We start from the raw sequence: 15026 nt of genomic DNA, 5'->3' as shown, positions 1-15026 counted from the left end.
TGTGTTATGTGTGTGTGTGTGTGTGTGTGTGTGTGTGTGTGTGTGTGTGTGTGTGTGTGTGTGTGTGTTACGTGTGTCTGTGTGTGTGTGTGTTACGTGTGTGTGATAAAACATGACACACAAAAGACCACCTCTGATTGAAGGCTAATTTTGAAAACATCAACATTAGCCATTAGCCACTTTTGGGCTAGAAAGTGCATTTTTGGGGGGGGGGGGGGTTATATTTGATGTGATTTTCTTCAATCTAAATTGTCTTCCTCATTCCTCCCTGTTTCCAGAGATGTTAGAGTCCAACAACCTGGTGAGCTTCGCGGGGCTGGCCAACAGCTCCGGCTACGACACCTTCCTGCTAGATGAAGAGCGAGGCAGGCTACTGGTCGGTGCCGAGGACCACATTTTCTCCTTTGACCTCGTCAACATCAACAGAGACTTCAAACAGGTAACTGACATGGCGAGGTGCCTCAACTGTATTTAAAACAACGACATAATTTGCCTTAAAGTCTGCTAGCTTAATGCTAACACATTATAGAAACTGCCATAGACATGCTAATGAATAGCTTCTAGAATATTGGGTGGCATTTATTGTAAAAGACTTTAAGCGTGATTTTGCGTGGCTGGAACGGATTATAGCGTTTCCATTCATTTCAGATAGGAAAGTTGATTTGAACTTGAAAGTCTCTTAAGTTAGTCTTTATATCTGATTTGAGCCACTTTTTTTCTTTTAGCCTGCAGGCTACACGCTGATAAACAGAGGAATGAAAAGAGTGTACTCATCTGTGCGTCATTACAATTTAAAAGCTGGTCCAGAAATTAGCAATGCAGATTTCCCTTTTCAGCCGATGGGCCGGGAAAAAATGTCTTCTGTGTGATATGTGAACTCATGGCCATGTGACTTTACTTTAGCATCTAGTATAAATGAAAAAGGACATTCATATTTGATATAGCATTATATGTCTTTCAGCATTCATCACATTAACGCACGTAGCTTTACTATGCTAATACGCTAAGCCATGTGCAAACAATTGTACGTTTCGCTAAGTTGATAAAGAGTCAGCTAACATCTCACTCGCGGCCTGTTTATAATCTACGTGTTTATAATTCATGTGCACACATATGGATTTGCCAAGAGGACAATTTGAATCCATTATTCATACTTTTGTGTATCGTCTCTTCCAAGGAGCTCGCTCTCTCGTCTGTTCTCACGTCAAAACGACAGTAAAGTGCGTCCATATGTTAGAGTTGTTATAGAAACTTTAATAAGAACCACACACATTGTAAAAGATTTCCGAGGTCAGACCGAAAGAAACGAGCTCAGTTTGAACTCCCCCTCAAAAAATTCTTGAATTATACAAATGTGACTCACGGCGTTCCTGTTTCATGAAACATTCACGCGTTCCCTTTCTCCCTCCTTCCGTCCCTTGTCTTTCTCCCATTTTTTCTCCCTCGTGATTTTGGGCATTTTGTCATTTGCTCAGATCGCGTGGCCCGCCACCCCCTCCAAGCGGGACGAGTGCAAGTGGGCGGGGAAAGACCTCGGGGTAAGTCGTCTTATTGCATTGTTTGCCGACCGCAATGATACGGCTGCTTTGTGTTTTGCCCTCTCATTCACGTGCCTTGATTTGGACTTTGAAGTTTACTCATGGGACACATTTTCACACATAACCAAATGACAAATCAAATGAGGCCTTTTCAAAAATGCTCACTGTGGATCATGGTGTTTCTCATTAGTCCCAAATAATCGGGGCATCTTTCTTACATTTAATCATGTTTGTGTACAGTGCCTAACGAAGAGTCCAGTGGAGCATATATTGTGGGAAAATTTAAAAATATATTAATGATTAAAAAGAAAAGCATTAAATAGTGCCCAGCCACTGTATGGTTTCCAAAAAAAAATGTTTACAAAAATCTATATATATATTTTTTTTTTTTTAATTAAAACAAATTATCACTGGAAAGGACCCAGTGAGTGTATGTATTTCTCCAAAAATGTTGCAAATGATGAAATGGCCAGTGAGTGTTTTATTTTTGTGGGGAAAAAAACAAAATAAACATTCCAAACCATAATACAAACAATAAAGCCACCAATTAGTCTGTTTTCAGAAAAATATTTTTTGTTTTGTTTAATGAAATAATAATATAAAGTTATAAAAAGTTTGTATTTATTATATTTATTTTATTTCATTTAACAAGACAAGAAGCCATAATAATTCAGTGTCGAGTCAGTGTGCTGAAATGGCGGAGACTTTTTTTATTTATTATGCCGTTAGCCAGTTAGCGTGATTGCCAAAGTCATATTTTTGGAAAATGTTTGGGGGAAAAAGGAGGGAAAAAAACTATAAACTCAACAAACTGATTTAACTTTGATGGATCACTGTGTCCAGTATGGTTGAAAATCATCCCCATTGTTTTTTAGCAATCTCATTGCTATTTTTATATTGCTATTGTGACAGCAACAACTTAGATTACTGATATATTTTCATTTTATGTGTATGCATTGCCAAACCCCTGTTTACATGTATAATACTTATGTCTTTTTTGCCCGCCTTTGATCTGAAAATAATAACATCTCCTTTGTGTTTCGTGAACGCGCATATAATTTATACAAGTGTCACGAGTGATGTGGTATGGCTAAAGCTAGCACGCCCAAACAGATGTTGTTTGTCAGTATCGAAAAGACACAAAGACATGGCACGCACACACTCCCACAGAGGTTATTTATTGCTTTTGTTTTTAGTCTTTTTTGTCTTTTTTTTCAAGTGGGAGATGTGTTATTCCATTCGCAAGTTTAACTAACACATTTACCAGCGCTGGCTTTGTTTGCGTCGTGTGTTTGGATAGCTCGCGAGCTTAATTTCACGCCTGGATCACACGTCATCCGCCGTTACGTCGGGCTTCAAAGCTCACCTCAGCGGCCCCTAGCGCCGTCGTCTGTTAGCAAAGCGATGAGGTGTTTGCGTGCCGCCGCTAAATGTTTACCCTTGAGAGTCGGCCAGCGGGAGCAGATGGAGCGGAACGCACCAGGCGTCCGTTGGGACAATACTCCCAATGTTCACACTTTTCCAAAAACAATCCTCCACCGGCGCAAATTTACAGCAGCCCACGGTTCGCACGGAACAGCTGGGGGAAAATCGAGTCGGCTCATCCCAATATACACAACGTGATTCCCTTTAATGGGACGTTTTTTATATACGGTAGGCTGGAGAGTCATTCCAGAAGGATTTGAAATTACCAATCAAAATAATGGAAACTTTCATCATTGCATGACTTTAAAATTGTGCTTAGATCACATTTTAAGCAACGGTCTGGCCTCGTTGAGCGGAAAATAAGTTTTCCGCAAATTAAGGGTAACAGGTCCCGCCTCCTTAAAAGAAATCCACTATAGTTTTATTCATATATTTTAACTCACATTTTTTCTAAATTTTATTCCAACTAACCGCCATTTGACCAATTTTCGTTTGTCCCAGTATTCACGTTCCAGATCCGTTTGTACATCTGCCTCAAAAGACCTTTCTCCAATTTGACTCGTTGATGGTGTTCAATGATGACAAGACTGCGTCCCATGTTGCTAATGAGTCCAACCCGAAGACAGCCCATGTCAGATTTTAAGAGGGGTCGACTTCAAGCGCACCGGGGAAGGGTTGACGTTTAAACGACGGCGTGAGAATCATGTCGTGTGCAGTAGGAAACACAGAGGGGAATATCATTAAGGGGCAGTGTATAGGCTGTATATGCACGGATGAGGTCAGCCACAATATTTCAAGTAAGATCTCAGCAGCGGCCCTCTGGGTGCACTGGCCAAACGTTTAGCGCACTAGTCGATAGTAAAAATGTCAAAAAGTCTTATCTTTCAGTGGAAGATTCTCTTTTTGTTTGTTTCATTCCCACATGTAGATTTTGACCCGTGGCTAGCACATATTTAGCTTCATAGCTAAGTGGCACCAGAGTGGGGAAAGCTCGGTTATTTATTTCCAATGCTACTACATTGTCCATCCAGGTTTCCAGGAAAATGTTTATATTTTTTTTATGAGAATAATTGTTGACCTACAAAGTTTAAACAACTGTTAGTAATTTATGGGTAGCACCCAGTTACCTAAGAGTAATGTATATAATAATCATGAGCTAGCATACAATTAGTTTAAAAAACAAACAAACGAGTGAGCAACTCTAGCCTTTTTCTTTTCTTTACTAACGAATATTTTGTACGTCTAAAAGTGTTTTCCAAGCATTGTGATGAACTATTGTCACATATTCTTTCCTGATTCCGAGCAACGGGAACGAGGCAAAGATTTATGACAGTTAGCAACTCGTAGCTAGCACCCTGTGTAGCTCAAAGATGATTAAAAAGGAAATTATAATTATAATGCTGTCCATTCGTAAAACATCCAGTCTAAAAGTTGCAGTTTACAAGAATTGGTGTCACCGACAAAGATAAACGGCCGCTGTAGCCACAATGCTAGCACCTTGTTAGCGTCATAGCTAAAGGAAAGTAAATAGAATAGAATAGAATGCCCTTTATTGTCATTTTACAACTTAGTTGTACAACAAAATTTGGAAAACATGCAAAGCTAGCGTAGTTCTGTCCAACGCTAACACAAAACGATTGTGGTTCAAATGTTCTGTCTCCACATGTAGCCCCCGAAGGTTTCCTTTCGTAGTTTAAACAAACGGGCCTGTGGTCAGATTCTGTTACCGTTTAGGGAGACTGTTGCTAGCATTCATGCAAAGCTAAGGCGGCTCTCTGTCTATATTTAAATTACAGATGTTGTCTTTTCGTAAACGAGGGCAAATAAGTATATCCTGAATGTCTTCAACATATGTGCCCATTAATAACTTTGCTCAAACCCGCTGATTAGCATGGCCCTAAACGGCCTCGCGCCGTTGGGAATGTCTCTAAGTGCCAAGTCAAATACCCCCAACATGTGGAACATTCCCGTTCTGAAGTGGATTTGCCTGATTTCTCTCACAGGTGGGATTTGCTTAAAAGGCAGCGGAAATTTCAGGGCTATTATTTATTTTTTCCCTTGGAAAATCTCCCACCTGAGAGTAGTCCTGGTCTCTACTGTCCTATATTAGACTCCATTTTCTAACATCACGCTTGTCTCAATTAGCCTCCATACCGTTTTCATAGCTGAAGATATTTTACGACTAAAAAGTTTCACATGCGAATGTTCCCTGTTGTGTCTTTTCCAGAAAGAGTGCTTGAACTTCATCCGCGTTCTCCAACCCTACAACCAGACCCACTTATTTGTCTGCGGCACCGGAGCCTTCCATCCCATCTGCTCTTACTTGGAAATGGGCAAGAAAGCCGAGGTAATGCATTAGAATTCAAAAGATATTGTACAGACAGCAAGTATAGTCGACAACCACTTCCTGATATTTCATCAATCGAACCTCAGACTGCTAATGTGTCGTAATTCAGGATTTATCGACTCTTCCTTTTGACAGGACAACATCTTCCGGCTGGCCTCGCATTTCGAGAACGGTCGCGGCAAAAGTCCTTACGACCCCAAGATGCTCTCTGCGTCGCTCCTGATCGGTGAGTCGGGTTTTCGGGCCGCGACGATCGCAAACAACTTCATTCCCTAATGACCGCTCGTTTCCCTCGCCAGACGGGCAGCTCTACTCTGGCACGTCGGCCGACTTCATGGGACGGGACTTTGCCATTTTCCGGACGCTGGGGGATCACCATCCTGTCAGGACTGAGCAGCACGACTCCAGGTGGCTCAATGGTAAGCAAACGGGAAACCAAAGCCGGCATCAGAAGGATTATTGAGCGCTATCTCTCAGCATCACATCGGATTCAAGTTTTCCTCGAGCCGCGCCAGCCTCCCCCCCCCCCCCATCTCTTTTGCTTTCCCACACTGCTAATCCACTCTCAGCTGTTTTCCTGTTGTGGAGTCAAATTCCACTTTTTCTTCTTCACTGCCTTCAACAATTATACACTCCAGAAGCCTCGGCAGCGCTGATGACATATTGTCCTGACATTAATCCCCCCCATCCATCTTTCACCTTATAATGGTGGGGATTACGAAACTAGGGGATATTCTTTTTGGCATTTATCATCGAGGGGTTCATGTGTCACAAGTGGGAAAGTATTTGTCTAACTACAGGTGCTGAAAATACGGATAATATAACAAAGATGCTCTGTCCAAATAATGTAAAAAAAATGGGTGGTTTTTTTCGTGCCTTCCAGTTTGTAATGCCACGCAGCGAACTGCGCGACCTCCCCTTGTAATTTATGAAAGTGTCGATTTAATGACACGTACTCGCTACAGGGGCTTGATTCATCGCAGAGGTCTCGCACCTGCCTCCAGCAGAGGCTTATAAATCCACGTCCCACTTGAGGCGTCTTTTTCACAGCCCTGAAAGACGTAACACGGCACCGTATTTTTTTTTTTTTACGCCTCTCCGCTTACGAGCGGAAGTCTCTGGTCTTTGATTTCCTCCCACTCTTAAAATCGAAGGTACAGGGCTCAATCATAACCATGTGTCTTTGAGTGAATGCGGTTTGGATGTGCGGTTTAGCCGGGATTTGGCGCGCCGGGTATCACGGGGGATCACTTTCAGAGGTGTAAAACTACGTCCCCTTGAACAAATGTGGCTTTGTTTAGACTCCTTTAATGGCAGCTTTGTTCACTTTTTCCACCTTTAGACCCGAAATTCGTCGGCATTCACTTGGTCCCGGAAAGCGACAACCCTGAGGACGACAAGATCTTTTTGTTCTTCAAAGAGAACGCCATGGATGGAGAACACACGGGTAAAGCCACCATTGCTCGGATAGGACAACTGTGTAAGGTAAGTTTTCCTCGTGGGTCCTTCCGAGACCAACAGGTTCATGTTTTTGAGGGAACATCTACCGAATGTTTGTCTGCAGAACGACATGGGAGGTCACCGCAGTCTGGTCAACAAGTGGACCACCTTCCTCAAGGCTCGGCTTATGTGCTCCGTACCGGGCATCAACGGCATCGACACGCACTTTGATGAACTGCGTGAGTTTCTGCGACTTTCACGTGCTCCGAAAAGCTCTCAAGAATAACGTTTCCACCATGTGCCTTTTTTCAGAGGACGTTTTCCTAATGAGCTCCAAGGACCCCAAGAATCCGCTCATCTATGCCGTTTTCACCACATCCAGGTATGCGACCCAGATCTGCTCTTCTACAACAAGCCTTTGGCAAAAATTAAAACTCCAGATGGCGCTTCTCCTCTCACAGCCAGGAGATCACCTGAATCCGATTAAAACCTAAAATACAAATACCCCATCTGGTCGTACTTATCGGATATAACTCTTATCGCATATAACTCATTTGCATATGTCGGAAACATCAGTCCAAACACCATCAATCACCGCTAATGATACAAAACGTCTCAGTGGAACCACGGCGGCAGCCGCAGTGGATGGCTTTTATCAATTTTCTAGCTTGTACTCAAGGTGAGAGGTCAAGACACACACACACACACACACACACACACACACACACACACACGCAGAAGCGCACATTAAATTCAATTAAGGGGCATCGGGGAGTACAAGAGACTTAATTGGTTTTCTAAGCGGCCGGTTTTCCCGAGATGAATAGAGCACAGCTTCTTTTAATATGGCTGTTTAATGGGGCGCCGCCATTGACAGATCTATGTTTGATTAAGTGTGCGTTCAGAATGGAATTGTGTGAAGTGGAATATCCGCACAAACAGATGTTCCTCTTGAGGAAAGGCGCCCGCCGCGTCTTTTGCGTTAATTGAATTTCAGTTGAATTACCACCTCGGAAGCGTTCGTCCATTCATCTTCCGCGCTTTGCCGACTCGGCGTGTGCTCGCCTAATTAGTCGGACGCGGCTTGGAAACAAAAGAATGATGCTGGAAGGTTTGCGTTCCCGTCATTTGACATCAAATTTGATGGATGAACGCGGCGCGATTGTGCTGCGTTCAACAGGAATAACCCACATTTGGAAATTTCCGATTCCAGCGAGCGATGCCTCTTGGATAACCTGAGATGGATCGTAAATTCGCATTGAGGGCTTCCACTTTCTTTTTTTTTCTTTTTTATAAGATTGATTGATCTCACGGGTTTCTGGAGCAAGTGGAAGCCACCAACGTGACTTCCAGGGATGCTCTGGAAAGCAAAGTTCCAGGCCAAAATTCCTGTTGGGGGAAAAAAAAAAAACCTGGAAGCAATCAAGAAATATTCCGATCCGTTGCTGCTGCTGCTTGCTGTCTCGTTTTGTCTCCTGTACTCATTTGTGGTTTTCTCCCTCCGCAGCAACATCTTCAAAGGCTCGGCAGTGTGCATGTACAACATGGCCGACATCCGGAGGGTGTTCCTGGGCCCCTACGCCCACAGGGACGGACCTACATACCAGTGGGTGCCCTTCCAAGGCAGGGTTCCCTACCCCCGACCTGGAACTGTGAGTGTCAGGTCCAACATTTTGTACATTTTGAAAAGACCAGAGTTTCCATGGGTCAAGTATTCAAAGTCATTAAATAGAAAATTAATGCATCAGTATAAAACTTAACGTATACAAGAACACAATTTAGCAATAATTATTATGATGTAAATGAAAAAATGTGGAGACTGGGGACTAGTTGTAATTTCCAATGAACAAAATGGGCAGGAATCCACGATTTACTTCATTTTTCAGTTTCACGTTCCAATTAATTTGCTCTTAATTTATAAAGAGAAACATACTGTTCTTGTTACAACATAAAACGCTAATGCCACCCAGTGGCAGAAAAATAACCTCAACACAATTCGGGCTCATTGTTTTACACTCTTAACACACTCTTTTTCCCCAAAAAATAAACAAGTAAATTAAATAATAGTTTTCCAAAATCTCTTGATACTCAACATCCTTCTGTGTCTGGCCCTCAGTGTCCAAGCAAAACTTTTGGCGGTTTCGACTCCACCAAAGACCTCCCGGACGACGTGATCACGTTCGCCCGGGGCCACCCGGCCATGTACAACCCGGTGCACCCCATCGGCGGGCGCCCCATCATGGTGCGCACCGACGTAGACTACCAGTTCTCGCAGCTGGTGGTGGACCGCGTGGAAGCCGAGGACGGCCAGTACGACGTCATGTTCATCGGCACGGGTACGGCTAACCTCTTAGCTACTGTATGCGCACTCACAAAGCGGATGGGGATTTTTAGATTTGAATTATTTTCTTGCAGATATGGGCACTGTGCTCAAGGTGGTTACCATCCCCAGGGAAAGTTGGCATGACCTGGAGGAGGTCGTGTTGGAGGAAATGACCGTCTTCAGGGTATGATTTGTAAATAATTGTTATTGTTATGTAGCTGGGTCAATTGAATGTCAATGTGTGTTGTTTTATTTTAGGAGCCAACCACTATCACTGCAATGGAGCTGTCAACCAAGCAGGTAAATTACACAAAGTCAGATTGAAATGCTGTTTCCAGGTCGAAATCCTTCTGAATTTATCATGTTCACGTTTTTGATTTGGGCTTGTTTGACAGAATTGCCCCGAAGGAATCTGTTCATTGGCAGAGCTAGAGGGGGGGACATTCGGGGCACTAGTCCCCCTTTATATATGGTTAGATTCCCAGATACCAGGCTAGATAATTGATTTTTGAGTATTTTCCAATTTTTCAGTTTTCAAGGGACCTATAATGAATCTTTGAGTGTTTTCTATTAAAAAAAAGGGATTTTGTAAAAAAAAAAAAAAGAAGAAACTTCCTCAGACTCATACACTAAATTGAACATTTTGATAGGAAGCAGCCAAACTTCTACTGTAATTCAACCAAATGAGCCCCAATCTTGAGTTTTTCTTGATATCTTAATATTGTTGATGTATATACTTGATGGAAAAAAATACTTATGTATAATATAAAAATACTTAGATTATAATCTATATATATTTGTTATCTCATGCACTATTTTGCCTCCTGCATCCCACAGCAACAGTTGTTTTTGGGCTCATCGCTGGGCGTGTCACAGATGTCCCTGCACCGCTGCGAGGTTTACGGCAAAGCCTGCGCCGAGTGCTGCCTGGCCCGAGACCCGTACTGCGCCTGGGACGGCACTGAGTGCTCTAGATACTTCCCCACCGCCAAGAGGTACCGGACCACCTCCGCACAACAGAAAAAAACACAAAGTCGGGCCAGAACATCTCAGTCCTTGTGATTAGGTGTCGGGACATTGCGCAGGAGCATCCTGACATTCTTCTACGCTGCAAATATGAGAAGCAGATGGGGCCGAGGCAGTTTTAGGGGTACCACCCCTGTAGCCCCCTCAAATGTAATGCTCGACATGGACCTTTTGGGCTCTGAAGTCCAGTAATGATCCCAGTGGGGCTATGCAGTCGTACCCGATTTTCTGAGCAGCTTTTGCTTTATTTCCCTCACCTTTGGCTCACCTCTTCTTTCATTTTTTTTTTTTTTACGAGAGGAACTGGAAAAGTGCGGTAAAATCTTGACGATGACATTTCTCGCTATTGTCGTTAAAAAAAGGATAAAGGACGACTTTCATGGAAATGGCTCATCGAAGGCCACTGAAGGTTTACAGTGATTAAATTCAATCCCCATTTCACTAAAGTAGTTTAGCAGCAAAGGAGAAGGAAATAATATGTTCTCATTGAGCGCTTGAATTTGGAAACATTGTCCCCTAGAGGCCGAATGGTGGAAGTACAGGATTAAATTGATTGTTCTGTCCTCACAGGCGAACAAGACGACAGGACATTAGGAATGGAGACCCACTTTCCCAATGCTCAGATCTTCAGCATCACGGTTTGTGGAAAATAAATAAATAAAACGTTCGGTGTATGTCCCCTGTCTAACGTCGACGCCTCTTCAGATGACGTCGACGGCTTGGGTGGCGGCGTAGGTGGCGTGGAGGACCGCACCGTCTACGGCGTGGAGAACAGCAGCATGTTCCTGGAGTGCAGCCCCAAGTCTCAGCGGGCGCTCATCTACTGGCAGCTGCAGACGCCCGGTGGCGAACGCAAGCATGAGGTGCGCTAATTAAAGGGTTTGAGTTCACCCAACTTTTTTATTTGTTTATTTTTACGCTATATGTTATCTCATTGTCCCTGTGGTGTCTTGTTAGATCAAGATGGACGACCGGGTTCTTCGCACGGACCAGGGCCTGCTCATCCGCAGTCTGTCCCAGTCGGACACGGGCGTGTACCACTGCCAGGCGGTGGAGCACGGCTTCATCCAACCACTGCTGCGTCTTAGCCTGCAGGTCATCCCCGCCCACAGGCTGGGTGACATCCTCCCGGGGCTCCCCGGAGCCGGGGCGCCGCCCCCCGACAAGCAGCGCGTGTGGTACCGGGATTTTCTGTCCCTGCTGGATCACCCAGACCTCAACAGCGTGGAGGAGTTCTGCGATCGTGTTTGGAAGAAAGAGCGGAAGCCCAAGAAGGCGAAGGCGCCCAATGGCAACCCGCCGCTGCGGCCCAAAGCTTTGGCTCCGAACGCGCAAAAGCTGCAAGCCGCTCCCCCGCAGGGCAAAGCTTGGCTCCAGTCCGGAGCCGACAACCAGAAAAGTCAAGCCGGCTTGGGCATGTTGAGTGTCCAGGCACCCAAGAACCAAGCCAAGACGCAGAGCGGTCCGAAGGGGCAGGCGGCGGCCCGGGCGGGGACGCAGCACGCCGCCAAGTGGCGACGCATGCAGGACAACAAGAAGGGACGTAATAGGAGAACCCACGAGCTGCAAAGACCCCCAAGGAGCGTTTGAGGGAGGGCGAGGTTAACACCAAAAAATAAGCACAAAGATGAGCACATACACACACATATGCACACACGCCCGCATAAGCACACATTCTGTAGATTTTATCTTCATTTCAGGTTTCAGTGACCTCTACATACACATCACGACATGCACACGAGCTGTGAATATTAGCAGCGGGAAAGCTACATGTAAAAACGTGCGAGGACGTAGCCGGTCGCCATGGATACGGCCCGGCGGACACTTGCGCCTCCTTGTATGTACATAAGCTAGTCCACACTTAAACGCGGTTTAAGACGGGAAGACGGCGGACTATTTCGGAATGAAAAAGAAGCAGCACATTCTCCGCAGGACTCGAGCATGTGATCCCCCCAACACCGAATGGAACAAACTCTTGTTTGCTGACAAGAAGCAAAAAAAAAGAATCTTCCATGTCGCATCACATGCAGTGGGAAGCATCGTGCATGTTGTTGTCCATCCATGTGTTCAATAAGCTACTTATTTTACAGGCTTTTTTTTTTTTTTTTACATCCTGAAACAATTTGTTTTTATATAAGCCACACAACATGACTGCAGCGGTCTCATTGTCCCCTCTGTGTAACTTATTACATCCGCAACACACACTTGTTTAATGTACATATATATACGACAAGCTTCTCTCTGTGTGTATATACAGTACAGGAAACACCATGTGATCTTTATTTATTGCTCGTTTTGTGAAAGGGTTGCATTTATTTTTTTATATTATGCTGTTTTGGGGTGGGGCTTGTCAGTATATCGGGGGTGGTTAAATAATACCTTTGGACCAACTGGATGGAATTAGTTTCATTTTCAGGATAGAAATACAGAATATATAGATAAATATAAATAAGGCCTAGCACAAGCACAATTTAATTTTCTTTTCAGGACTTTTTAAGTTTCTTACACATCCATACACATTGTTCAATTAGATGTAAGATATTCCCCTTAAGAAAACCAGTTCTAGCTGTGAATCTCTAAGAAATAGCGCAGACAAATATCCAGTTAGCCCGAGAAGACATGTTATATTGCATGTGAATGCTGCCTACAGTTTTTTTTTTTTTTTTACTGTCTCAAGTGTTTTGTGTAGGACTTCCCTTCAAATGCCAACAAGAGTAATGTTATTAACAACATAATGAGCTGCCCCCCCCCCCCCCCTGAAAATCAAGGACGTTTAGTCTAACCCTAATTCAGTTTTCAATTGGAACACTGAACGTGACTGCAGCTGCTGTAACACAATTCTTTATGGCATGCATTCGGTTGTCTGAATAAACATCTCTGTTACAAACGAAGTGTCTGTTTTTTCTCTTATACCATACATGAATGATGGATGGTAATTACCAGGTTAGTGTTTGTATTGTTTAAACCGTGGTTGGAATTCTCTCTAACACGAGTCCAATGCGATGTCGCCCTCTTGCGGCTACATGAGACAACTGCAGTACGGTGGCTGCAACTGTCCAAAACTTGCAACGTTGACGTCTCATTTACTGTCACTTGCATACGTGCGTTTCATTTACTTTTTAAATTGCCACTATAACTAGATAGATCAGGGGTCTCAAACTCCAGTCCTGAATCAGGTGTGTTTAACGAGGGAAACTTGGAAAACATGTAGGAATGCGGCCCCCGAGGACTGGAGTTTGAGACCCCTGAGATGGATGGATGGATGGATGGATAGATAGATAGATAGATAGATAGATAGATAGATAGATAGATAGATAGATAGATAGATAGATAGATAGATAGATAGATAGATAGATAGATAGATAGATAGATAGATAGAGAGAAAGAATGCGTTATTTGCGTGTTGAGCGTCCCGCCGACCACTTGGCGGCAGATTTTCCAGCGGAGAAGAAGAAAATAGTCTAGACTCTAGAATGTTATTCACAATTTCCTCCAGACTCTAGAGGAATTTGTGAAAAACATTTCTTCTTTATTTAATTGTAATGCATTTGGATAATTGGCTCGTGTATGTACATTATTTGATATCATTGTGACTGAGTGGTAGGAAATTTGGAGGTCAGTGCTGCATGAGCATGTGTGACGCGGCCAATTCAGTGGAAAAGCAAGTGGTAAGATTTCTTTTGAAAACAAAAATAGCCACAGTTCCCTTGACATCACTTATATTAATGCTTGGTCTGTGCTAAAAGGATTCAAGTGGCGCAAACGGGCAAAGATTGACACTTGTGAATAAACTGTTCCTGCTGCCATGGCAACCGCCCTTGAACAGCATGAGGTAGTTTTCTTTACTAAAGTAAACTGACTCCAAGTTCCAGGCATGATGAACTAGGTCTGTGACTCTTTTGGTCATTCAACATTACGTTTAGAAGTAGAAAAAACGATTCGTTATTTGATTTTTATTTTAAAATAGAAATAGCAAAATTGAACAGCTTGATTCTCTCATTTGTTGTCTGGGAAAAAGTAAGTAAAAGACGAATAACAGTTTGATTTTTATTTCTAAAACAAAAATAGAATATAGCACGAGACAAAAGACGGCTCGTATTTGTTTTGGATTACCGGATATTATCACTGGCAGCACTTCTCATATTGACCAGGAGATGGCGGTCGTGTGTATGTAGAGATACTGTTGTGTTTTGTAATGACCCATAAATTGTACAACTGCGAGCTCCACACGCGTAGAAAACTGTTGGTACCCTTATGTTAATGACGACAAAGAAAGAAAGAAAGAAAGAAAGAAAGAAAGAAAGAAAGAAAGAAAGAAAGAAAGAAAGAAAGAAAGAAAGAAAGAAAGAAAGAAAGAAAGAAAGAAAGAAAGAAAGAAAGAAAAAGTCATAAAATTCAAAATCTCTTAAGCATTTAGTCACATAACTGCAGAAACCACACTGTCGCCATCTCCTGGTCATGATGAGAAATGTTGCCAGTGATGACCTTCGGAATCCAAAACTAATTATACAAGCCTATATAATTTGTGTCTCGTGCTGTGTTCGATAATTGTTCTAGAGTTAAGAAATGAAACTCAAACTATTATGTCTTTTACGTACTCTTTTCAGACAACAAATGAGGAAAAACAAGCAGTATTTGAATGTTTTTTGTATTTTTTTGTATTCTGTATTCGTATATCAAAACTAAATTCAGTCGAGTCGTTTTTTCAATTTTTAATAACTGCTTCTAAACGTAATATCTAATGACCAAAACTGACATCACAGGGAGTCCGATGCCTAGTGATGTGCCTCATTAGGAGCCCTGCAGGTGAGTGGCAGCTGCTGTCATAGCAACCAATGCGGGTTGGATGGAAGATGACATCTTAAACAAGTGCAAAGGTTTTCTTCAAGCACTACAGAGTCAATTGTTATTTTATCATTTGAATGCA

The 15026-nt window shown here is 43.1% G+C and overlaps 1 protein-coding gene across 1 annotated transcript in view; it reads left to right on the top strand.

Annotated features, from left to right (window-relative positions):
* Window positions 1–11689, top strand: part of sema3aa (sema domain, immunoglobulin domain (Ig), short basic domain, secreted, (semaphorin) 3Aa) — a 22685-nt gene extending 10996 nt beyond the window's left edge. The window contains exons 2-17 of the mRNA XM_037242611.1: window positions 279–439; window positions 1476–1538; window positions 5191–5310; window positions 5446–5536; window positions 5610–5729; window positions 6653–6795; window positions 6875–6989; window positions 7063–7132; window positions 8258–8402; window positions 8867–9086; window positions 9166–9257; window positions 9332–9373; window positions 9911–10068; window positions 10670–10737; window positions 10805–10962; window positions 11057–11689. Coding sequence (XP_037098506.1) covers window positions 279–439; window positions 1476–1538; window positions 5191–5310; window positions 5446–5536; window positions 5610–5729; window positions 6653–6795; window positions 6875–6989; window positions 7063–7132; window positions 8258–8402; window positions 8867–9086; window positions 9166–9257; window positions 9332–9373; window positions 9911–10068; window positions 10670–10737; window positions 10805–10962; window positions 11057–11689 — 2399 coding nt within the window. The remainder of the gene's footprint in view (window positions 1–278; window positions 440–1475; window positions 1539–5190; window positions 5311–5445; window positions 5537–5609; window positions 5730–6652; window positions 6796–6874; window positions 6990–7062; window positions 7133–8257; window positions 8403–8866; window positions 9087–9165; window positions 9258–9331; window positions 9374–9910; window positions 10069–10669; window positions 10738–10804; window positions 10963–11056) is intronic.
* The last annotated feature ends 3337 nt before the right edge of the window (window positions 11690–15026 follow it).

Source organism: Syngnathus acus, chromosome 23, assembly GCF_901709675.1.
Source record: "Syngnathus acus chromosome 23, fSynAcu1.2, whole genome shotgun sequence".
Classification (NCBI taxonomy): Eukaryota; Metazoa; Chordata; class Actinopteri; order Syngnathiformes; family Syngnathidae; genus Syngnathus; species Syngnathus acus.
This window is presented reverse-complemented; position numbering and strand designations above follow the sequence as displayed.